Source organism: Malaya genurostris, chromosome 2 (genome assembly GCF_030247185.1).
Source record: "Malaya genurostris strain Urasoe2022 chromosome 2, Malgen_1.1, whole genome shotgun sequence".
NCBI lineage: Eukaryota > Metazoa > Arthropoda > Insecta > Diptera > Culicidae > Malaya > Malaya genurostris.
The window spans coordinates 28,855,505-28,882,651 of NC_080571.1; the positions used below are offsets into that span (position 1 = coordinate 28,855,505).

Genomic DNA, 27,147 nt, shown 5'->3' on the forward strand with positions numbered 1-27,147 from the left:
AGTTATGTATAAAAAATTGGTTTTAAGTGGATTCAAACTAAAATGCTTCATATATCCGAAACTATATGCGTTGGACCTATAGCTTCTTCGGCCAAGTTTTTTCTCGTTAAAAGTTCTAAAACTTTGTACAAGATATCGTTTTTCTATCTCTCAAGGGAAAAAAGTTGTTGAAATGAACTTTTATCGTAGTAGGCTTGGCACATTTTTTATTGTGATCAAATCCCGAGGTATATTTTTGTGAATGAGTTCTCCAAAGGAACTACACGGAAAAGCCAGCGATCGCAGAACAACTAAAATATTAGTTGTTTTTCTGATTTTGATTGGTTAAAATTTGGTTCAACTAATCGACTGTTGTTTTAACTAATCTGTCATTTTTGATTTATCGTGCTGGCAGCTTAGCAACGACACCCAACAAAGACACGGACCACAAACAAGTAATGAAACGCTCAACTGAAACGTTTCAACGTTTTTTTTTTAATGCCAAACACCCTGAGCAAACAATGAAACGTTTCAATGCGATGTCACTCGTGCAATTGAGCAAAGACACAATCCCAGTAAAGTTACTTGTATGCATGAGAGCAAAAAAATGTCTCAGTTGTTTCAACCAATTAGTCAGTTATTTGAGCTTAAGACGCCAATTGCAATAAATATTTTTTACTGTTAGCCTCTTCGGGGGCAGCTAATCGTTCACTGCTTGAACAACGAAATTTTACCTAATTAGCTGCTTATATCTTTATTACTAAACTCACAAAGGATATAGAAATGAACCAGAAGATTACAATTCTCAAAAGAGAACTCACCAGAAAAATGGTCACAGGGAATTAGGAAATTTTTCCTTCACTTGCAGAATGGCTCGCAGGTAAACCTAATGCTACAGATACACTTTCAAGAAAATACAAATAGTACCACTTCACTTTAGCAGCAATTTTTTAAGCGTTAAGCGTTTTTAATAACATTGACATGAACTGTCCTAGAATACATTACTCTCAGATGAAATTAAAACATTTATACTGTAGGAGTTTCTATTTAACACATGGAAAACTTGTTTTACAAATAACTGTTACATTCTTCTGCATACTTTCACTTACATAAAACGACCACTACGTAACTAACATAAATGACGTTCATTTACCATTGAAAATTTTCAATATGAAACGCTTCTGGTGAAATGAAGAGGTTTTTGTTCTGCGTTTTGCTGTCTTCATTCTCCGCCAAGTGACAGCATTTGAATACAACAATTTCGGTTACCTGAATGGTTATGGCAAAATCAACAGATATGTTAGTTAACTCAACAAAATTTTAGTTGAAACAACCAGGGCGTGAAACAACAATTGCAATATTGTAATTTTGTGATCTGCGGGTTCTCCGTGTTTGTATATCGGATCAACGGTTTAGCAGCTAGAGAATTAAGTTCACGTTTTTGTCGATTCAAACCACTGTGCCCCGGTTGCGATGTAAATGTCGCACTTCAATCGACACGCTTAAAAATAGTAACTCAAAAATGAGTAAGATCTCACTCATCTACAGAAAAAGTGGAACAACTCTAATTTAGAGTAACTCCAAAGTTACTCAAATTTGAGTTCTTCCACTGGGAACGATATTTGGGTAAAATCTACTCATTTACTGAGTAATACTTTATTTGAACATGTACCAAAAATAGAGTAACTATCACTCAAATTTTGAGTGAAATTTTATTTCACATTTACCAAATTTGCAAAAAAATTGCTTCTTTTCTGAGTGTATTGTATTAAAATATTAAGTAATTGAACTCAATACTATATCAAGTGGTGGTCGCTTGGAGTAGTGTGTCAATCGCAAATTAACATACATGCCAGTTATGCTCAGGCACCAATCATACACTTATTTCTCATAAATGACATTTGAGCATATTCGTTTCCATTCTAAAGCACAACACGGAGTTTATCATTGCGGTTTTTGCAAACACAACACCGTTTGTGTTGAGCGACTCACCCTCGAAATACGCGATCTCACTAACAAAATATACAACCTGTTGCTTCAAATGGTTATTACAACTTTTAGACTGATCTTGCGAATAGTAACAAAAAAACGAGTTGTTAAACTCAAATTTAGAGTATTTTACTCAATATCATTGATGATAACTACTCAATTTTTGACGTTTCCATGTATCATTTGAAAATGAGTAACAAGTACTCAAATTCTGAGTAACTTTTTCTAAACGTGGACCAGGGCTTGTATTGTGGATCCTCAAACGAACGAAGCAACAAAAAACATTGACTGTGAACACATCGCTTGACATAGCTGAATGAGAGACCTATATTAGAGAGAAACTGGATGCGTGAGAGTATATGCTACTGAGCAGACCAATTCCCCTTGCCAAGTAAATTGTCTGTGCTCTCAGTCTCAATTAACACATGAACTAAGCTATCCATGACAATGTAATGAAATGAAGGGTTCGCGCTCGTTAGTATTGTACGAGAAAGAAGACCTTGCCTCACGGCGTGCTACAAGACGCGAAGCAAAGTCATATAGGCAATGTTTACGGGTTATTTTTAAAGTGTAGGTTTACAGAAATCATTTTTAACGATAATGTTTGCAATCCAAGACCAAATTTGATCACATTTCAAACATACTTTAAACATTTTATAGCAGAAATTTTGCATTTGAGCCCATTTTTAAAACGATCAATTTGTTTCTTGGCAGTTTACACTGTGTACAGGGTCCGGCACTCGAAGTGTAACCAATTAAAAAGGCCATAAATTCAGTTTGGAAAATTACTTTTACTTAATTCAAAGTACAAAATGTGTAAAAATAATACAAAATTCAGAATCAATTCACTTTTGCTCGATATGACCACCTTTTGCCTTGACTTGATGACTTGAGAGAGCGAAGGAGTTGCTTCGTTTGGCCGAATGTGACTTGCAGGTGTATTTTGGCCCACTCGCGGACAATAACTTTTTTCAGCGCCTCGAGACTGGTGTATCTTTTAGTTCGGACTTTGCTCTCCAAAATGGCCCAAAGAGAATAATCCATTGGATTCGCATCTGGTGAATTCGAGAGCCATTGTGTGGACGTGATGAAGTTCGGAACGTTGTTTTTCAGCCATTCTTGGTTCACTCGAGCTTTGTGAGACGGTGCCGAGTCCTGCTGAAACGTCCATGGTCTGCCACCGGAATGTTTGTCTGCCCACGGCTTCAAAGCAACCTCCAGAATACTTCCCCGATAATATGTCGCATTTACCTTGACGCCAGGCTCGATGAAAACGATTGGAGAGCGCCCATCTGCGGTTACAGCGGCCCAAACCATTATCTGTTGCGGGTGCTGCTCCCTGGTGGCCAATCGATGACTCAAATTTCCGTATGAACGGTCGGTCAAGTAAACCCTATCGTTTTGAGAGTGTACGAATTGCTCAATTGGAAAAATTTTCTCGTCAGAAAATACAATGCTCGGAAATTGACCGCTTTCGGCCAAACGAAGCAACTCCTTCGCTCTCTCAAGTCTAACTTGTTGCTGCTTCGGTGTGAGATCATGCGCCTTTTGGATCTTGTAAGGCTTGACCTTCAGATCATTTTTCAGTATGCGGCGGATGCTACGGTCGGATATTTTCAGTTCTTTTGCCATTTGATTGGCACTTCGTTGAGGATTTCGTTCAAGTCGCTTCTTCACTTTTTGAACCATCTCACGTGACGTTGCAGTCTTTTGATGACCACCTCCATGACGTTTTGCGATGCTACCAGTATTATTGTAACGAGTTATGGTGCGATAAACAAAAACTTTATTCACTTTAAGGTGTTTGAGCTCACGAACAATCGCTGGTTGTGATTTTCCATCTAGATATAAAGCAATCACACTATTACGTTTTAAATCCATCACTGATTTTTTTTTTCGCGTTCACTTTTGGCAAAATGTTTTCTTGCGCTTGTAAACAATACAACTCCGAACTGTCATTTAGCAAATTTCTAGAGAGCTGATGCCCGTGCGTCAGCTGCGCGAGCGGTCTGAAGTTAGTTACAATTCGAGTGCCGGACCCTGTATGCGCCAGATACAGATTTTTGAAAATAAAAAATGATCTGGCAACTCTGGTTCATTCAGGGAATAGTGTGAGGTTATGTCATGTTCGTGTAATATTTTTGCTAGAATTGAATGAACGGTACTCGCATCTCTTCGCGTCGCTAGTTGCGCACCGCATTTACTCTGACGTGCTTGCTCGCACGCGCATCTGCACGCTTCGCGTAACGCTTGCAGTCTGACAGCAACCTTACTCTTGATTCGCCCTTAGTCTGGAACCAGAGATCTAGCTTAATGATGATGATGATGATGGTCCCACCTCATACCCCTACAAAGGTGTGAGCAGAACGAGTTATCTAAATGATAATTAATATTTTGCATATATCTTAACCAGTAAACAAAACAAAACGATCTGATTAATCTAGCAGGTATTGATTCTTCTTCAAAAGAACGACTGACCACAAAATAACATTCAAATATTTCGGATTTACTATCCAGGGTTAATCAAGAAAATTTCCAACCCGGGAAGATCCTTGATCACATCAGGAATCGAACCCGATATCTTTACCAGTATCAGACAGTAATTCACCTGGCCCCTCCCGCCGGACCAGTTCATCGCTACACACATCAGCTACGATGGAGTAACGAGACTGCGGATGAGCAGAGCCAAGCCCAATTCCATCAACAACTGTCGATCCCAATTAATCTCCCGAATCAATTCCTTAAATTACTAATCAAACCTTGCGATCAAGGTCAAGAGCAAACTTAACACACTGAATGCTAAGGCTCTTCGGCCAGTCCTGTTCGCTTTCCAAATAGTCACTACCGGCTTCGCGCGCGAGGCTCAAACGTTTGTAGACTGCTCATTATTTTTAACTCTCAAACAAACTAAAAATCCATCATCATCATACCGAACATAGTAACTTAATTCGTCTCACAATAATATATAAAAAGAAAAAGAAAATGCAATCTTCGTAATACGTAAAAAAAAAAAAAATCTAAAAAATTTGAACTAACTAACTAAATATTTGCTTACAAAGCGGACTTTATGTGTGAAATACATAACCTTTTGAACTCCACCAATGTCGCCGCGCGTTCGATTTCTCTTGGCATCGAATTGAAAAAACTTATTCCCTTGTACAACAATGAGTTTTGCGATCTGGCTAACAGAAAGCTTGGTGTTCTAGCATAAGATGCGTTTCTAGTATTGTACCTATGCAAATCAGTTCCTCTTTCAATTCGATCACACAAATATCGAGGCAGCATGCCATTTAATATCTTGAAAATAAATACCATGGTTAAGTAGTAAATTCTCTGTTTCACTGAAAGCCATTGTAATGCGTTGAGTAGAAAATCTGACGAGGTATATCTACTACATTTTAGAATTAATCGCATGATCTTATTTTGCAGTCGCTGTAATCTCAAGATTTGTGTGTTATTAGCAAGAAACAGAATGGATGGGCAAAAGTCAATGTGTGGTGAAATGACTGTTTTATACAAAAGAATCTTACTATGGGTCGTTAAGTCATTTTTCAAACGACATAATACACCATACTTTTTGGCAATCTTCTTGATGACGTTATTGATATGAGATTTGAATGTTAACTTTTCATCAATTATGACTCCAAGATACTTCATTTCTCTAACGCGATCAATAGTTTCACCATCAATTTCCACATTGGCGTCATGACCGGTGCTAACAGAAGAAATAACCATATATTTAGTTTTCGCGACGTTTAGTTTCAGTTGCTTAAATTTTAACCATCGAACCAGCGAACTTAGATCCTCGTTTAAATGTGCAACAGCTTCATTGAAATCTTTAGCCGTAATGAACAGAACCGTATCATCAGCAAACAAATTTATATCACAGAAACGTAAAACTCGCTTCATATCATAAATAATAAATAGAATAGGACCTAACACAATTCCCTGAGGCACACCAAGTGAATTGCCGAGGGAACTAGACATTACATCGTTAAAAACAGTCTTTTGAGATCTACCACATAAATAGTTTTCAAACCATTCATGTGCCATTCCCCCGATGCCAAAACGCCGCAATGTCTGCAACAATAAAGGTCTTGAAATTGTTTCAAAGGCTCTCTTCAGATCCAAGAACACAGCAAAAATACTCTCTTTGGCTTCGATTTTCTCCTTCCATTTTGCCAATACTAGGTTCAAAGCGGTTTCACAAGAGTGACCCTTACGATATCCCGATTGTTCCGGTATTAGCAAACTGTTAGAGTTCAAATAGTTAATCAGCTGATCTTTAACAATAAGTTCCAGAATTTTTTCCAGCGTGTGCAACATGTTAATGGGACGGTACTCCTCGGCTTTATCCGTTCCAGTAACCTTGGGGATAGGAACCACCAGAGATTCTTTCCACACTTTTCGCACGTGCCCCGTGTACAACGATTCATTTACCAGATCCAGTAGATCGTGTCCGATAACATGAAAGCAATCCTGTATCACTTTTGAGTTAACATTGTCAATACCCGTCGATTTTCCCAAATTAAAACAAATATTTTTCAATTGTTCAAAAGTGATTGGTTGAAATTCATCAAGTCTACAATAGTTATTCATCGGCTGTGTTATTTCAACAGGTTCACCTACCAATTCAATACTTTGATTGATCTGCTGAACACTATTTATGAAATAACTGTTGAACTTTTCAGATATAATTTGTTCTGTGTGTTCTTCTATACCATCAAAAGTTATGCTTTTCGATGCACTATGTGTAGGCTTGATCAACTGTTTGAGAATTTTCCATAACTCTCTGCTGTTTTGTTGATTTTGATCGATCTTCCTCTGTATGCATTCACATCTAGTCTTCTTCAGGGCCCGTGAATAAATATTTCGTGCTTGTGTATATCTACTCCAGTGACTATCATTGTTAGTTCTACAGAATCTCTTGTACTGTTTATCCCTCTCCCGTTTTAACCGTAAGAGGTCTATTGAGTACCAACTACTCGAGCTGTTCAAACTAACATACTTTTCAGTTACTAATTCATTAGTACACTTTTTCAATATGTCAGTAAGAACAGATGCCCTGTGATCCAAATTTCCAGTCAACTGTGTACAACCCAAGCTTCTTGATACAAGTCGAGATAGGGTTTGCTTTGAATAGTTTTCACCGATAGGGTTTGCTTTGAACACTTGATTTTCACCGTATCTTCCTTATTTCTAGAGCTACTCGTTACGGAAATTGCAATTGTTTCATGATCTGAAATCTTGCAATCGGATTCCACATTTGAATAAACACCCTCGAAATTGGAATACACGTGATCTATCAATGTTTTACTGTATCTCGAAATTCTTGTAAATTCATTCACAGTTTGCCTCAAATTGAAGAATTCTGCTAACTGTTTCAATTGAGTCGAACCTTGATCACTGAGCCAATCGATATTAAAATCTCCAGTAATAATATTTAGTTTACCAAAATCTACGAAATTCTCCCACCAGTTTTCTAGAATTTCCAGAAACTGGCGATCGCTTGAGCTTGGAGAGTGGTAAACAACTCCATAATTTCCCATCTGCATGCCTCTTTCAACTGATATACCCAAGAACCAATTATTTCCAACTGCTTCGTTTGATTGAATGCTGAATTTAATTGATTCTCTGGCGTAAATTGCAACTCCACCCGTGTGCCTGGAATGGGACAAACAAAAAGCAACAGTGTAACCCGGAACACTGAACTGATCGAAAGCGTCAGAATCAACAATATGTGTTTCTGAGAGCAAAACCAATGAAGGATGTCTATCCTCTATAAGATGACGCAATGCGACATAATTAGAAGACAAACCGGCCATGTTCAAATACAAAATATCTGAATGCCTCTCACTGATTAGTTGCTATTCCATTGACATAATGTTGTTCCTTTTCGTTTCAAGCAATCTCAGATATACAGGACACTGCTTACTAAATGCTGGATGGTGAATGTCTAAATTCAATTTCCTTTCTTTGTTCATTTTCAGACAATTAACGCATTTGAATTCAGTTGAAGAACACTCAGATGTTCTATGTGCGGAATTACATTTGGAACAATTTTCACTGTTTAAACATTCGGTGCTCTTGTGACCAAACTCACCACACCTGAAACAGCGCAATACGTTAAACGACTCGAAAACCGAACACCTATCCCAGCCGACGCAAACCTTGCCGGCTGCCATCAAGCTGGAATAAGTATTCTTATTAACCTCAATTATAACACTATATTTGTTATATTTGAAGCGTGGATTCTCAAAGTCAGCAACAACTTTTACATCTTCAATCGAAATTTCCTGATTTTGACTTTTCAATAGGTCAATAAATACATCAGAGGAATATCGATCACTCATCCCCACTATTTTCAGTTTTGGTTTCCCGGGCTTGGGTATAACAGCATTGTATTCAGTTCCTAAATTACTTTCAATGTTTTCTTTCACTGATTGAATGTCCTCTCCTGCTGCGCACTCAACAATAATCGAGCCATCTTTACCATTTTTAAAATTACTAATTTTATGTGTTCTTGGATCTAACCTACCCTTCAAAACCTTTCTCGTGTCATCGCTCGTTTGCGAAGACTCGACAGGTTTGATCATAATAACCGAGCGAGTCTTACGATTTCTATTGCTTTTCGTTCTTTTTCTAGAAAATTTCCCAGATAGAACGTCCGCGTATGACTTTTTGTTGTTTCTATCAAATACTTCGTCGTTACCTTCATTAACAATATTATTATCAAGCGGTTCATCATCAGTATTTGAAATAACTTTTCTCTTTCGTCTGGGATTTCCATCCGACTCCGAATGAGTCTTCCTATTTGCAACAATTTTCTTTCTATTCATTACAACCAAATCATTATTATTTTGCTGATTATTCAAAATCAACAAACTTTTCAAATCGTCCAACTTTCTGGCCACACTGTTTTCTAAGCAGGCCATTTTACTTTCCAGAGCATCATTGGAAGATCTGATCAGTCTATCGATTCCCCTTTCTATCGCGATATTAATGTGTGCCTCGATGCTCTCCCGCACACCAGCAAACGAATCAGTGATGGATTTGAATTTTTCCATCTCCTTCTTCACATCACTAATGAGCGAAAGAACATCATCCTTTGGCATCACATTAGCCATCGCGGCACCTTCCAAGCAATCAGCACATTTAAACAAAAGCGCCGGTGTATCTGAAACCCAACCGGCCATGGCTCTCGTAAGCCCAGTACAGCGCTGGTGATAGCCATTCTCGCAAACTGAACATGCAATTCTAATATCCGATATGGTTATTTTTTCATTACACTTCACACATTCACCCATCATTCATGCATAAACCAAACCGGCCCGACACACAGCTGGGGGAGAAATCAAAGCAAAGTGAACCATGCAAAAACAATAGACAATGCATTCAATATACCACGGTACGACGCCGCTTTGTTTGAGCGATCGCCGCACGGCGATTATTGACACAATTTACAGCACAAAATAGAAGTATTTACAAAACACTTTCTACTTATCTGTTTAAAGCACAACTAGTCACTTGCTTAGTTGAAAAAAATTTCACAAAAAGCTACCTATTTCACACAAAATTTATCACAATTTGACTCAGCACTAAAGACGCACAAGTTACCATGTTCGCCATTCAATACAATTGGAATTTAATACAAGCCTACTGGGATAGAACAAAATTTTTCAATATTGAAATATATTCGATTAAGGTAACAGTTCCAGTAGTCAAAAGTAGTAGTTGTTATGTAACACTTCTCCAAATGTTGATTACATGTTCGAAAAAATCAAATCTAATTGCACGTATTGTGATTAGTGTGTATTGATCGAAAAGTCGATCAATACACAATATAAAAACATCAATAAATAGAGGCAGGTCCTCTTTCAGTTATAAACTTTCAACAAGTGTGTTTCGCTAGTGAGAACTCATCCGAAATAGCCAGTAGGGAAAGTGATATAAAATAATATTTTATAGTAGTTAGAGTAGAATGTGATGTCTCTTTCTCGAACTACATTTTTAGAACTTATCTTTTTTTAGGTATTGCTTCTAAGAGCCGAAGCAAACATACTGTATCCGATTTTATCATATTTCTTTGATTGAAAGTCGAGTAATCGGCAAAATACTGTGGCGACTCTTCAAATGAGACGACTATTGGTACAATATCCCTAGCTTGGTTGGAATTTAGTAAGCATTTGGAACATTTTGAACGTTGAATAGCAGCTCCATTTCATAGTCAAATCTCGTGCCGCACCGGAACAGTCGCAATCCTTTGATTTCGCCTTGTGCTTTTGCCGGAGTGCAATCCCCGACTGCAATGCAGGTTCACTGCACCAAGGTACCGAAAAAAACCGAAGAAGTGAACGAAAAATTTCATTCAGTAAATCACGTCAACATCGCTCGAAGGCACCTTCGCAAAAAAAAACAGGGACAGAAGATCGAGAGAATGAACTTTCGGAGCGATGTGAGGGTGTGTGGTGTGGTGCAATTTCGATTGCACAAAACCATAACAACGAGATAAATCCATTTGTTCCCGGAACGAACGTCAGAAGAAACCGACTGTGGAGTTGGGTTTTCACATGATGACTTTCAAGTGGAAGCGCTTTCTTTTTATTCTTCGGAAAAGCACTTTTTAGCAGATGCACACACACACACCCACTCTTTCTCTTCCTCGTCTTCATCGCCATTCCGGAGGCATTGTCTGTCCCGGCTTTTCGTCGGTCTACACGCTTATGTCAAGAAACGCCATACATACGGATGGTAAGTAAAATGGCGCTGAAAACTTCGTTGCTCCGAAGATTGACGGAGGCTGCTGAATTCGCTCGCTTCTTCCTTCCTGGGTTTGCTCGAAAAGCTTTCGCCGAAGAAAAGAACTCCAAAGTGTTTGCTTCCGGTACTCTTGGCAAAGTAGACATTGTTTGGCTTGAAACGCAATAAAATTACCCCACATGGAACGGGAGCGTTCAGCTGTGGTTTGTTGAGGTACCACATGAAAGTGGCAACATTTTAGTGATATGACGACGGTGTGTGTGTGTGTGTGTGTCGCAATTTTATGAGCAGTATAAATTTGCCACTCGATTCAACATTCCCGGAGAAGTGTGTTATAATAGAGCACTCAGCATAAGTGTGCTAGCAAAAAAAAACAATTTCCAACTCAATTTTAAAATAAATAACAAAGTTTTCTCGAAAAGCTACTCTAGCGGAATATTTCATATTCACATCAAAACTGCGATGGCAGCAGGGGATCACGGCATAGCAACTGCTAACAAAAAAAAAAAGAATGCGTGAGTTTCTGATTTCAAACAAAGCTGGAACTCATAAAACTCAATTAAACTTCACGTTCCCCGGTGATTTCCCCCCGGGTCAGGAACTTTCTACCCATCGCATGGATGCCACAATGAAGTCACGGACAGCCCATGACCGTATGGGACTAATTTTCATTCTAGTTCGGTAGGGTAAATTCGAAATTAGTTTAAATTATAACTCCTAGTTATCAAAGTTAACGAGCACGACTTTTCCGATACATCAAATTCTATTAGTAGCTTGAAGGTAGGTGAAATTTTCACCAACTATAACCGGTCATGCTGTGCTGTCAACCGTAACTGTGACAGATTGTGTAAAAAGTATTTAACTCATAGCAACCCGCTCCACAATTATAGGTGTACTCTGCACGAAATTTGACACTAGCAAAACTAGACGAAACAAAGCAACCTGATGCAAATCAGTTAATTTGTCATTCATTTTTGCACTTTGTTTCTCTCTTCCCCTGTAGGACCAAAACAAAAAAACGCGTGTTGCTCATTCAGGATACGGTCCCAGAACACATATCAACAACGTCGTCATCATCATCATCATCAACATCATCGGTGCCAGGAGCAGAACCATCAACAGCATGGAAACGCTGTACACCGGCCACATCCATGGATTCCCGCCGGGTGCCAACGTATCGTACGGAACGCTGAGCACGACTTGGGGCTCCCAGGGCGGACTGATAGCGCTTGGAGTTGTGCTGGGAAGCTCCGTCAGTTTGGTGGGGCTGGCGTTCGCTTTTATCACGTACAGGTGAGTAACAAAAAGAAAGGGACGGGACGGGGGGGTGGCGTTCTGATTGTGCTGTGATGCAATATGTTCCGAGTTCAAAGGAAGGGAAAAACTATGAAGTTTTGTGAATATTCAGTGCCATTCCGCACGTGATTACCATTGATGGGAATTCAATGGATTTCCGCTTGCCTGTGGTAATGCGTAGCGACCGTGATTTTCCGTTTTGATATCTTTGATCGTATTATGAACAGAACCGTTGCGTATTTTATCGGCACTGGATGTTCCGGATCCGAGTTGACCGTTGGTTCGGGTTGAAAAGAAAATATGTGAATCGGATTCCCCAGCGTTGCTGGTTTTGATAATTCTACGAAAATGTTTCTGGTGCTTGAACCGGCACATGATTCATTGAAAATATCGAATCATAAATACTCATCGACACAATTCCACTCTGTACTCAGAAACGGACCACGGACTACGGCTTCGTAAATTAATTCAAGCGAAAAACGAATAATAAAACGAGTTTTTTGTTCGAATTCAGTACGAAATTTGAAATGTTTGCTTCTGTTTCGTGAAAATCTGTCCTGTCATCAAGCTTTGAACAAACTTCTCCCCTCTGTTTTTTTTTCTTTGAATTTTTGAACCGAACTCTCGCACCGTTTTCCGAAAATCCACCCCTATTATTACCAACAATAACTCGATTCGTTGAAGCTCTTAACAATTTGGAGCATTATTGTCTCGAGCCACATTGATCACTGTTGAGTAATGGCAAGATGCCAAATCGTACCACAGATAGATATTTTAAGAATGCGGCTTTAAAAAGTTGCCGTTGATTTTCTCGGTTGAAATGAATGGTTAGCAGATCGCTCCGCACGGACAGATGGCTTGCCAAACGAGATATTTTTGACATAGGACTACGTTCTTGTTCTCAGTAGAGAGGTGCGAATTCAGAATGCGGTGAATGAACCCATACAGATAATGGTCAGGCTTTGGAGTCAACTAATTTTGGAAACTTTCAGAAAGCTCTTTGAGTAATTCTTGCAGTTATTCGAACAATTCCTCAAGTTTTTCAAATAATTACTCTAAAGAGTGTATCGAAAATAAGCTATCCAAAAACATTTGTGTTGCACGCATGTATTTGTGATGGTTTTTTTATGCTCAGATCACAGGATGATGTGAGAAAATTGGCGAAGTGATTTGGAATTCATCATGTCAGTGTTAAAACCATCATTAATGAGTTTGGGGCACACTATTCTTTGGGTGAGCTACCATGAAGAGGCAGAAAACCCGGTTCTTCCAACCCGAAACTGGACCAGAAAGTGGTATCTCTAATCAAGAAGAACAAATCAATGTCATTACGTGATTTGACAAAAAAAAGCAGAAACGAGTGTTGGAATGATCCAGCGTATCAAAAGGCGAAATCACCTGAAGACCTACAAGAAGCAGAAAATCTCGAAACAAAATGTAGAACCGAAGAAATGAGCAGCAACAAGGGCCCGGAAATTGTATTTGCGTCTTTTGCAGTGTCCGGATGCTTGCGTTTTGATGTAAAGGAGGACTCGAAAACCCTTCAAGTTCCACACTGTCGTTACTGTCGTCGTTGGGGAGGATGTGAGCGATGTGGACAGGTCGATTCAAGTGGAGAAATTCGGTCCAAAAGAACTGGTATGACAAGCAATATGTTCCTGTGGTTTGATGTCAGCCATTTTTTACACTACCGGAACTATAAATGCAGAAATCTATCGATATGAGTGTCTCCAGAAGAGAGTGCTGCCTTTATATAAGAAGCTTAGTACACCTCCACTATTTTGGCCGGATTTAGCGTCGGCTCACTATGCCAAAACCACTCTCAATTGGCTTGCGGAAAAGGGTATAAATTTCATGGAGGAAAATATCAATCCACCAAATTGCCCTCAGCTTTCACCCATCGAACGTTACTGGGCAATCGTGAAGAGGGTCTTCAAGAGGACTGGTAAGGCAGCTGGGAACATGCAGGAGTTCAAAAACATTTGAGCTCAAGCGTCCAAAAATGCGATGCAACACTTGTCCGGAACTTGATTAAGAGCGTTCGATCAAAAGTTCGAAAATTCGTGAAGGAATAACGTAAATTTCATTCGGTTTCCATTATGCTCAAGTTTAACCTCGTACAATAAAGGATCAATTTTTAGTTTGATTAAAATATCGTTTTTTATCAGAATTCGAAAGAAATATTTGTGGATAGCTATTTTTGATACACTCCTTAGCAGTTTTTCAAGCAATTTTTCGTGCAATTTTTCGAGCAGTTTTTCAAACTCTTGTTTCGAGCAATTTTTCGAGTAGGATTTTCGAATTGTTTCTCAAGTAATTTTCCAGACAGTATTTCGATAAATTTTTTCAAATGAGTTTTAGAGCTGGGGTTTTTAAGCCGTTTCTCGAGTGTCATTTTCAAGTTGTTTCTTCGGCTGATTTTTGCAAGCAGTTTTTGAGCAATTTATCAAGCGTTGAAACATTTCTTTCGAGCATTTCTTTTAAAAAAATTTTTTTCGTTTTTATTTCGAGTAATTTTTCGGTCAGTTTTTCGAACAGTTTTTTAGCAGTTTTAGGCAGTTTTGTCGAGCTTCCGAGCTGTTTCTTGAACAATCTCTCATGCAGTCTTTTAAGCAGTTTCTTCCGACCCGTTGTACGAGCAGATTTTAAGTGGCTAGGTATTCTCTGGCTGTTTTTTATCTAAGGTATTCTCTGGTTACTTTTTTAACTGATTTGAATGACTTATTTCAAGAAGTTCTTCAAGCACATTTTCTAGTAGTTTTTTGAATAGACTTTTCGGGCAGTTATTCCTGCAGTTTTGATGAATAATTTATAGCAGTTTTCCGATCAATATTCGAAGTAGTTTTCAAGCAGTTTGTCGATCAGTCTTACAAAGTTTAATTTCGAGCAGTTTATTTGGGCAGTATTTTTTTTTGTAGTTTTCTCATCAGTTTTTTGAGCAATTTTGTGATAAGGTTTCGAGTTTTTCGTATAGTTTTTTTAGTAGTTTTTATCAGAAGTGTTTTTGCTAAAGATATTGAGAAGTATTTACGAGCAGTTTTTCAGCAGAAAGTGACTTTTTCGAACACTTTGAACAGTTTTATGCAGCAGGTTTCTAAAAAATCTAGAGCTATTTGATAAACAGTTTTCGAGCGGTTTCTTAGAGTTATTTTGGCAGCAGTTTTTTCGAGTTGTTTGAGAGTATTAGGTGTACAACTTTGCTTTTATTGTCCGTCGCTAGCGAAAACTTTCTCCCATATTCCCGTCAATTTTCGGATCCCGGCTCGAAAAAAGGAGTCCACTTTTGACGCTATCCATAAAGCAATCCATTTTTCCAACTCTTCGAAGGATTGAAAATGTTGATCTGCCAGGCCGTGTGCCATTGAACGGAATAGGTGGAAGTCAGAAGGGGCAACATGTGGGGAATACGGCGAGTGGGGCAAGACTTTCTATTTCAGCGTTTCCAGGTACTTTTGGACCACTTTTGCGACGTGAGGCCGAGCATTGTCGTGTTGGAGAATGACTTTATCATGTCGCTTTTGATATTGTGGCCGCTTTTCTCTAAGCGCACGAATAAGGCGCATCAGTTGCGTTTGGTAGCGATCTCCTGTGATGGTTCCACCCGGTCTTCATCAAGCAATGCTTCTAGTTGTCAATCTTTGAATGTTTTTTCTCTTCCACTACCATGTTTGTCTTCGACATCAAAATCACCATTTCTAAAACGTTGAAACCACTCCCGACACGTTCTTTTACTCAAAGCAGCATCACCGTAAGTTTCTGAGAGCATTTGAGGTGCTTCAGCTGCTTTTTTTTTACAAATTGTAACAGAAAAGTAAAACTTCTCGCAAATGGCGAGAATTGGGCACATAAACAGACATTTTCGAGCGTGAATAATATAAGAAAACAAGAACAACTGTCACTGAAACGGCGATGACAATTCGTTAGGCACTGTACTGTACACACTCACTTTAAAGGCATTATCATCTATGTATTTTGACCAGCCTCAGCCGGTACAGCCACCTAGCGGAAAACGGCGGAAGCAAAGTTTTCAAGTAGCTTTCCGAGCCTTCGAGCAGCATCTTTTCAAGCAGGGTTTTCAAGTATTTTTTTCCTAGCAGATTTTCGAGCAGTTTTTATTTGCCGCTTATTCACGTTGTTTTTCGAGTAGTTCTTTCGAAAAGTTTGTAAAGCAGTTTTTCAATCGGCTTTTCAAATAGCTTTTTCGAGTATATTTCGAATGAGATTGCGAGCATTTTCAGAGTAATGTTTCTAGCAGTTTTTTCGAGTAGATTTTTATGCAATTATTTCGAGCAGATTCCTCGTTCAATGTTTTGGCTAGTTTTTTGTGCAGTTTTTCGTAATGCAGTTAAATAGTAAATCTATCAGCTCTTCAAAATAGTTAGTTGTGTAATTTTCGAACAATTTTTTTCGAGCAGTACTTTTTTCGGCAAGCATTCAAACACAGTTTTTCAGCATTATTTCCATAAACGTTTTTGAGCAGCACTTTCATACAGTTTTTGAGTAGTTTCAAGAGTAGATTTTTCCGAACATTTTTGAAGCAGTTATTCGCTCAGGGTTATCAAGCAATTTTTGGATTAGGGATTTCAAGTAATTTTGTGAGCAACTTATTCAATCGTATTTTCGAGCAGTTTTTTCGTGCAGTTTTTTTAAACGAATTTTCGATAATTTTTCTCTAGCAAATTTTTGTGCAGTTCTTCGAGCAGTTTTCTTGAGCTTCTTGAGCTTATTTTAAAAGTTTTTCGTATAGTCTGACGTTCTTCAGATCTTGCAGTTCCAAGCAACTTTCCGAGCAGTTTAATGAGCATTTTCCTTGCAATTTTATTGAGAGGTTTCATCCCGAACCCATTCTCCCGAAGTTTTTTCCGAACCCATTCTCGAGCAGTTAGATCATGCAGTTTCTTGAGTAGTTTCTCGAGTAACTACTGTTCCTTTCGAGCATTTTTTTTGTATGAAAATGATTGAGTAGTCTTTCAAGCGAATCCTCGAGCAGTTTTTCGAACAGATTTTACGAGCGGCTTCTCGAGAGGTTCTTTCGAGTAGTTTTCCGAGCTGATTTATGAGCAGTATTTTCATACAGTTTTTGGTAGTTTTTAGAGTAGGTTTTCTCGACCATTTTTTGGGGCAGGTATTCGCTCAGGGTTTAGGGTTTCAAGTAGTTTTTCAAGCAACTTATTCAATCAGATTTTCGAGCAGTTTTTTCAAGCGAACTTCCGAGCAATCTTGTTTGACCGATTTCCGTGAAGTTTTCTCTAGCTTCGTGAGCAATTTTTGAGCTTATTTACATGGAGCTTTTCGATCAGTTTTTTCAGCAGTTTATTTTTCGAGCAGTTTTTCGGATAGTGACGTACAGCTCTATCTTGTAGATTCGAGCAACTCTTCATGCAATTTTATTGAGTGGTTTTTCTCAAGTAATGTTTTCCGAACCGATTTTCGAGCATTTTTCAAACAGTTACTGCAGTAATTACAATTTCTTCCGTGCAATTTGTTGATGAAAATGATTGAGTGGTTTTTCAAGCGAATCCTCGAGCAGTTCTTTCGAACTAATTTTTCGAGCGTATTCTCGAGAGGCTCCCTCGAGTAGTTTTTCGAGCTAATTTTGGGGCAGTTTTTCATTAAATTTTCCGAACAGCTATAAGTAATTGTTAAAGCATTTCCCCGAGCAATTTTCAAAGTAGCTTTTAAGCAGTTTTCAAGCCTTTATTTCAAGCCGTTTTGAGCAGTTTTTTCGAGCAGATTCATTCTAACAGTTGTTTTTCGAACAATTTCCTCGATGAGTTTTTATCGAACAGTATTCTGATCAGTGCTTCCCAGCAGTCCGGATGACTCTTAAGTCAAACTTATTTTATAGTATCTTTCCGAGCAATTTCTCCCGCATTTTTAGTACGAACAGTGCTTTGAGCAGCTTTCGTGCCGTTTTTGAAACATTTTTTTCGACGAACTTTTCGGGCAGTTATACTTTGAGCAATTATCAAACAGTTTTTCCGAGAAATTTTTTCAAGGTGCAGATTTTTCGAGAAATTTTTCTAGAAGTTTTTTCGAGCATCTTTTTCATGCAGTTTTTTAAGCAGAGAAAAATTAATAATGACCTTAATCAACACCAACACCAATGAACTCCAAAATTCTTACAGCATTATTTTCGAAAGCATATTTCTCATTGATCTATAATACAGGGTGATGTTTTAAGAGCTTGAGAACTTCTTTAAACAATAAAACGCATAAAATTTGCAAAATCTCATCGGTTCTTTATTTTAAACGTTAGATTGGTACATGACATTTACTTTTTGAAGATAATTTCATTTAAATGTTGACCGCGGCTGCGTCTTAGGTGGTCCATTCGGAAAGTCCGCTTTTTTATCGACAAATTTTGTTCAGCGATGAGGCTCATTTCTGGTTGAATGGCTACGTAAATAAGCAAAATTGCCGCATTTGGAGTGAAGAGCAACCAGAAGCCGTTCAAGAACTGCCCATGCATCCCGAAAAATGCACTGTTTGGTGTGGTTTGTACGCTGGTGGAATCATTGGACCGTATTTTTTCAAAGATGCTGTTGGACGCAACGTTACAGTGAATGGCGATCGCTATCGTTCGATGCTAACAAACTTTTTGTTGCCAAAAATGGAAGAACTGAACTTGGTTGACATGTGGTTTCAACAAGATGGCGCTACATGCCACACAGCTCGCGATTCTATGGCCATTTTGAGGGAAAACTTCGGAGAACAATTCATCTCAAGAAATGGACCGGTAAGTTGGCCACCAAGATCATGCGATTTGACGCCTTTAGACTATTTTTTGTGGGGCTACGTCAAGTCTAAAGTCTACAGAAATAAGCCAGTAACTATTCCAGCTTTGGAAGACAACATTTCCGAAGAAATTCGGGCTATTCCGGCCGAAATGCTCGAAAAAGTTGCCCAAAATTGGACTTTCCGAATGGACCACCTAAGACGCAGCCGCGGTCAACATTTAAATGAAATTATCTTCAAAAAGTAAATGTCATGTACCAATCTAACGTTTAAAATAAAGAACCGATGAGATTTTGCAAATTTTATGCGTTTTATTGTTTAAAAAAGTTCTCAAGCTCTTAAAAAATCACCCTATATTATGTTAAATGAATTTTCATGAGATCAGGACTGGAATGATAAAGAGTCGTCTGACGCTCAAGACTGAGGCCACTTTTTTTCTACTACTCCAGTTTACTCGAGGGGACACCGTTCTCGCAATTCCACGACCGATTTCGGTTATCTCAACTATCTGTTCCGAAAACTGCCATCTTGACAAAGGTTTCGTAGACGGATGAAAATCGATTCCCGGACATCATGCAACTTGTCATCTCGTGAAATCACGCCTATTATTCATGATTTCATGAGCAAACTGATTCATGCTCATTCAATCATGAATAATTCTTTCTTCCGTGGTCTTCGATCACGACACAAGAGTAACGTGTATATCACTTGTCACTCACAAAAATCTGACATCCACAATCGAATCCTATGGAAAACTAATAGAACTAATATACAACAAGAATGTTTAGCTACACCTAAGCTGATTGAATAATGAAATGCGATAAATTTCATACGTTGTGTAATTGAAAGACTCAACAGTGCCGTCTATTTATCAAACGGAACACTACTGCAGCAGTAACCCGAAATGTTTGCTAACCAAACAAATTTCAAGCCTTACTACACCAGAACCGTCTGGGATGATTTTAACGACTCAGAGTTGGTTGCGGTTTGACCGGTCAAAGTTTGGGCACAGCAACACGAAATGGAAGCAAATCTACAGCCACAGAGACACATTAAACTTTCAATTGCACCGAAACGTGCCTCTGATTAAACACCTTCGTACTACGGAACCACCACTTTGGTCATACTGGATGCTGTTGCACTTTGCAGTCATTAGCCTCTGTACTAACACAATTTCCCAAAGTGACCACTGAATTCGTGTCCAAATGAAATGGCGAATTACGAACCGGTAAAATGTTAAACCAATTTATTCAATTCCAGTGCCTCGCTGTCCGGATACAGGAGAAAAATTGCTACCGGATACACAAAAAAATATGTATGTTGTGATGTTGTGGTTGGTTCAGTTTATTTTTTTGTTTTTCACCAAACAACTTGTTTTTCAAATCCAATCGAATCGAATCTCGTCACGATCCATTAAACCGGGTGCAAAATAATAAATTGCAATCGAGTACATGCATAGACTATTGACTGTTGTGGTTGATAACACGGGAGATTGTTTGTGAGTTTATTATAAATCTGTTCTGCGTGTTTCAAACGTTGCGATAATAATCGCGATTTTTTTTTTTCGTTTGCATACCGCGAAACTTTTTTTGAAACTATTTCACAAATCATGTTTCATCGGTAATCGAAACACGAAATCCGAAATTACATATTATTACATTTAACTCGCTTTTTTTTATCTCGGCATAAATATTACCGCAGATAGAACGCTTAATCTGAGCTCTTTCGCTTCCTTTGATTATTGAACTGGAGATAACGGTAAATCAAATAAAGGTAACGTCAAGTTTGATGGCGTTTTTCATTGATAAACACTGGTGGCGTGGATTGCTCTGGTTTTGCACTTTCGAGCAGAAACGGGCAATGAAACACCGTCAGAAATGCAACAGAGCAATCCATGCCACCAGTGTTTTTCAAAGAAAAACGGCATAAGATTTCAAGCTCAGTTCTCCCCCACATAACATCATAGCAGGCGGTGTCAGCTTATGCGACGTATTTTCGCTAAGACCGCTCGCAACGCAGCTCTATTTTATATTGATCGCAACGCTGATATGCAGCCCTATTATTCAAGCATAAATTGAAATCAGATTTTAAAAACTACTGTTAACTGGTTTGGAATTGCAAATACAATTTTGTCCCGTGTGAAAAGAACCTTCAACCTGCCTAAAAAAAGAGGTCGCAAGAGTGGTCCAATGAACAGCAAAATGGAAAGTAGAGCAACAGTTCTAGAGCTGGCCAAACATGTTATTTCGAGATTTCGTCAAAACATCCAAGGTTTCAGTCGTATTCGTGCAGAAAACCATGAACCGTGTTACTAGGTGCAAAAACTCCCAATCCGAAATGAAAATCAAAATATCACTGCGAAAAACTACGCGGGGAAGCATTTCATGAAGCTGCTTACCAAGTCGAAGATCGATGTTTCGAAGGATGTGCGAAAGTAGTTTTTCAGATCTGGCAGGCGAATCGCGGATGTGGTGAAATAATTGATTTCAAAACAATTAACGGTACGATTCACGCGGAAGAGGAAACTCAGTTTTTCATTCCATGCGCGATAGGTGAGCCGACGCATTTCCATTCCCAACCCCGCACACCGGGTCAAAAAGTTTTCCTGAGTCGAAGAGCCAAATGACATCAAGTTAAAAACATCTATAATTGAACTAAATAAGAAGCAATATTCATTTTCTTTCAAATTTAGAAAGAAAAAATTAGAGGGTTGTATTCAAGACACGACCAAGCACAATAACATTAAAAATGGAACGTTTCTAGGGTCTTCATAATTAATACGAAAATAAAGATGATAATGATGATGACACACTAGACTAAAAACATATTCAATTGACTACTTACATACTTGCTCTAGTTTAAGCGCTTAGATTGTTAGCGAATGATAAAATTGTGATTAGATTCTTTCTTGATAATTGATTCTATTCAATTTTGATCCCTTTCCACAAATTTTTACATTGTTAAGTTTTTGAATAACGTCCTTTAACTTGTTACCGATCGTCTGGTGCGGCTCTCTTAACCCTCGAGGATGCTCTTCGAAACCCGGAGGGGGAATCGATCAAAGCCCCAAGCTACTGGTCAAACCAACGGCAGCCGACGGGGTGGGTATAAAAAAAACCTCTTTTAGGTCCTCGAGTTCCAGGGTCGTTTGAGGAGGTTGTGGGGGGGGTTTTCGGATCTTGTTAATAATGGTACTCGGGGGTTAGCATTACATTTCTATTACTCACTCACGGCCTCTTGGGCGATGTTAACCTTGTTGGTGGATATTGAACTACGGTGAGGCGACGAGAAAGTGATTGCTGGGTGAGGTGGGGGTGTGTGGATGATCGTGGAGATGGCGTTCACAGCGATGGATTCGTCCAGGGTCGGGGCATTCCCACAGCGTGGTTTCTCTTTAGAAACGGGGGTCTGTAAACCCTGTCGTCATTGGCGAGCAGCAGATTGGATTGGCGAAAATAACTTTAATCGGGATCTGCGACGACGTCCTCCTTTGCGAGTTAGCCGTGACCACCCAAAGAATAATCACGGCGAGGGGTCTCTTTTCCGATCTTTGACGCTTAACCAAAGCCGTTACGGTCCGGTGATCGGGGCCTTCAGCCTGTCTAGTCGTCCCTATCATACACTTCTGCACAGACTGGTTTACTGATACCGACGATGCTTTCGCCTCCACGGTCTAGACACAAGAGAGCGTTTTTCTGTTTCTGAGGTTCCAGCAACCTATCAATCTCGTTTTCACACCGTTCCTTCTAACAGCATCCGGTACATCTCTGCCTTCGGGCTGTCATCATGATCGAAAGCCATTTATTGGCAATATCCATTTCACGTACCACCTTAATGAAACCGCGAGCTAGCGAATAGGGTTATAAAACCTCACCCCGAACACCACTCATACCAAAACATTGAAAATCGCAGTCATATTTTCTCGCCTTCGATTAATACAATAGTAACCCTTTCTGGTTACAAACTAGAAGTCAATTATGATGAATTCAAAGTAACTTGAAAGCTCAATTTTAGATACAAACATCCTAAAAATTTAAACCTGAACAAATGAAACTATTTTATTTTATGATAATAATTTTCGAGAAACGTACAAACTCATTAATTTTATAAACAGTTAATCGATCCAAGAGATTTTTTTTTTTTTTCATAAATACGTTTATTTCATAGGCAATATACATAAGTTTTTCTTCGCCGTGGCATCTACAATACATAGTACTTTAAACCTAATACATTTCGAATATCCTATTAGTATGTTGGTATTCATTAGTTAATCTAAACACTGTTTTTATCAAGCGAGTTGCTATTATAAATTACATTAAATGAAATACATTTATTTTGTACATGATCTTATAACTATTTCAGGTTTGTTTGTATCAGTTCATCACTTTTATTTAATATAAGATAGCTGGCTATTGGTTGAGCTCATGGAAGAGAAAACAATCTAACATAAAATAAAATTTAAATTGGAACTCCAATGGACTTAATGAAATAATAAAGAAGTTTCATGTAAGGAACGTCACGACAAGCAAGAATGTCGCGAACTGGGACATTGGATAGTCTACCTTGGGTACGCAAGGAATTTATTAGTTGAGATCTGACATCACGATACTCCACGCATGTCCAAACAACATGGTCAATATCGCGGTAACCTTCGCCACAAGCACAATGATTAGTCTCGGAAAGTCCAATTCGAAGGAGATGTGCATCTAACGTGTAGTGATTGGACATGAGTCTGGACATCACACGAATGAAATCTCTACTCACATCCAGTCCCCTGAACCATGCCTTTGTCGATATTTTAGGAATAATTGAGTGCATCCACCGACCCAGATCATCTTTATCCCAAGAAGCTTGCCAGCTGGCAAGTGTTCTTTGGCGAGACGCGCTATAGAATTCATTGAAAGCAATTGGTCTCTCATAAATTTCACCCTCAATAGCACCACGTTTGGCTAAAATATCGGCTCTTTCATTGCCTGGAATGGAGCAATGAGCCGGAACCCAGACTATAGTGATTAGATAATTATTGTTCAATATGACGTTCAGGCACTGTTTTATTTTGCCCAAGAAAAAAGGTTCATTTTTGCCAGCAGCCTTTGAGCGAATGGCTTCAATTGCACTCAGACTATCTGTGAAAAGAAAATAATGGTTTGGAGATAATGTGACGATTATACTCAAACTATAATGAACTGCTGCTAACTCTGCTATATAAACAGATGCAGGTTCTTGAAGCCTAAAGGAGACCGAAACATTATTGTTGAACATACCAAACCCTGTCGCTTCTTCAATTCGCGATCCGTCCGTGTAAAACATTTTCTCAGAGTCGATATGCCTGAACTTACTTGTAAATATTTTTGGGATTTCCAACGAGCGTAGGTGTTCCGGAATTCCACGCACTTCGCGCTGCATGGATGTGTCGAAAAATAAAGTTAAGTCAGGGACATTTAGGAGGCTGACACGGATAGGAATATATCTTGAAGGGTTGATTTCCTGTGACATATGGTTAAAATATACAGTCATGAATCTTGTTTGAGATTGAAGCTCAACTAGCCTTTCGAAGTTATTAATAACTAGGGGATTCAGTACCTCGCATCTTATTAGCAGTCGCGACGAAAGCTCCCAAAAACGATCCTTCAATGGAAGAACTCCCGCCAGAACTTCAAGACTCATTGTATGTGTCGAATGCATGCAGCCTAAAGCAATTCGCAAACAACGGTACTGAATTCGCTCAAGTTTGATAATATGAGAGTTTGCAGCGGAACGAAAGCAAACGCATCCATATTCCATCACTGAAAGTATCGTTGTCTGATACAATTTTATTAGATCTTCCGGATGAGCACCCCACCAAGATCCGGTTATTGTTCGAAGAAAATTTACTCTTTGTTGGCATTTTGTTATCAGAAACCTAATGTGTCCTCCCCACGTGCATTTGGAATCAAACCACACCCCGAGGTATTTGAAAGTCAAAACCTGTTGGATCATTCTTCCCATCATATGGAGCTGAAGCTGCGCGGGATCATGCTTTCTTGAAAAGACGACTAACTCTGTTTTCTCCGCAGAGAATTCGATACCAAGATGAACAGCCCAATCGGACAAGTTATCTAAGGTATCTTGCAATGGTTTATGCAGATCAATAGCTTTGGGTCCAGTAACTGAAACTACGCCATCATCTGCCAATTGTCTTAGTGTACATGGGGATACTAGACAGCTGTCAATGTCATTTACGTAAAAATTATAGAGGAGCGGACTGAGGCAAGAGCCTTGCGGGAGACCCATGTAGCTAATTCTGAATGTTACCAAATCGCCATGTGAAAAATGCATGCGTTTCTCTGACAAAAGGTTGTGCAAATAATTATTTATAACCGCTGGGAGTCCATGTTGGTGGAGCTTGTCTGAAAGAACATCAATGGAAACTGAATCAAATGCTCCTTTAATGTCTAAAAATACAGATGCCATTTGTTGCTTTTGAGCGAAGGCAATTTGGATGTCAGACGAAAGTAATGCAAGGCAATCATTCGTCCCTTTATTTCTACGGAAGCCAAACTGAGTATCTGACAACAAACCGTTCGTCTCGACCCAAGTGTCGAGACGTCGTAGAATAATTTTTTCGAACAATTTTCTGATGCAGGACAACATCGCGATGGGTCTATATGAGTTGTGATTGGAAGCTGGTTTCCCCGGCTTTTGAATGGCGATAACTTTCACTTGCCTCCAGTCAGGTGGAACAATATTTTGCTCAAGAAGCTTGTTGAACAATTCCAACAAACGTCTTTTTGCGAGGTCGGGCAGATTCTTCACCAAGTTGAATTTAATTCTGTCCAACCCAGGAGCGTTATTGTTACAAGACATGAGTGCTATGGAAAATTCCATCATAGAAAAGGGGCTATCAATGGAACCATTATTTGAAAAAGATTCCCTAATAATGCTATGCGTAGGAACAGAATCTGGACAAACTTTCCTCGCAAAATCAAATATCCATCGGTTCGAGTATTCCTCACTCTCATTTCCTACGTTACGATTCCTCATTCGTCTGGCCGTATTCCAAAGAGTGCTCATTGAGGTTTCTCTTGACAAACCTTCGACAAAATGTCTCCAATAGCTACATTTCTTGGCCCGAAGTATGCTCTTGTACTTGGTTTCTAAAGTCAAGAATTTTTCAAAATTCTGAGGAGTTCCTCCTCCTCGTTTTAAAAACGTCTTGAAGGCATTTTGTTTCGCGTGCTTAGCATCTGAGCACTCTTTGTCCCACCAAGGGTTTGGAGGCCTTCTGTTAGACGATGGACCAAGAAATCGTTTGGTTTGGGCTTGTTCTGCGGCCTCCAGAATCGAACAAACGAGGAAGTCATATTCTTCAAGTGGGGGGAGCTCTTCCATTGAAGTTAAGGCACTTGAAATATTACTTTGGTATTTAATCCAGTCAATATTTTTTGTCAAATCATATGGAATATTAACTGAATTAGCAATGCCTTTGTTACTGCTAATTGAGATGATGATTGGTAAATGATCGCTACCGTGTAAATCAGGAAATACTTTCCAGGTGCAATCTAGTCGAATTGAAGTCGAGCAAAGAGATAAATCTAATGCACTTGGACGTGCAGGAGGTCTTGGGATCCGTGTCATGCTACCCATATTTAGTACCGTCATGCTAAAATTGTCGCAAATATTATATATTAAGGATGATCTGCTATCATTGTAAACGGAACCCCACATCATTCCGTGCGAATTTAAATCTCCTAAAATCAAACGTGGAGCAGGAAGGGCTTCGACAATTTCATTAAGCTGTCGTTGTCCAACTTGAGCTCTTGGAGGAATATATACTGAAGCAATGCAAATGTCCTTTCCTTTAATGTTTATTTGACAAGCAACAACTTCTATACTAGAAGTCGAAGGAATATTTAATCTATAAAAGGAATAACATTTCTTAATTCCTAAAAGCACTCCACCATACGGAGAGTCTCTATCGAGACGTATAATGTTAAAGTCATTAAAACTTAAGGCTATGTTTGATGTAAGCCATGTTTCGCACAAAGTAAATACATCACATTTTTGACTATGCAACAAAACTTTAAATGAATCAAGTTTTGGCATGATGCTTCGACAATTCCACTGCAGGACAGTGATTGAATCATTTGCGGCGGATGATAAATTATCCATCAAATGATACAAAACCTGAAAGAACTGGCCATTGAGCTGATAACTGTTTCAAAAAAGTTCTAGCTATTGGAAGGAATGCCGTTATGATAGTCTTTAGAGGTTCAGAAATATTGAATGCTGCGAAAATCCATTCTACAATTTCCGAAAACTTAAGTAATCCTGTTGGTGAATGTGAAACGGAGCCCACTGGATTATTGTCTTTCCTTGAGCTAGTTTCTGGATTGGTTTGTGAAT

General features: G+C 38.9%; 1 protein-coding gene across 1 annotated transcript in view; it reads left to right on the top strand.

Moving 5' to 3' along the window:
* Positions 1-27,147, top strand: part of LOC131431625 (latrophilin-like protein LAT-2) — a 255,932-nt gene that overhangs the window by 83,188 nt on the left and 145,597 nt on the right. The window contains exon 2 of the mRNA XM_058597451.1: positions 11,732-12,021. Coding sequence (XP_058453434.1) covers positions 11,852-12,021 — 170 coding nt within the window. The 5' untranslated portion in view covers positions 11,732-11,851. The remainder of the gene's footprint in view (positions 1-11,731; positions 12,022-27,147) is intronic.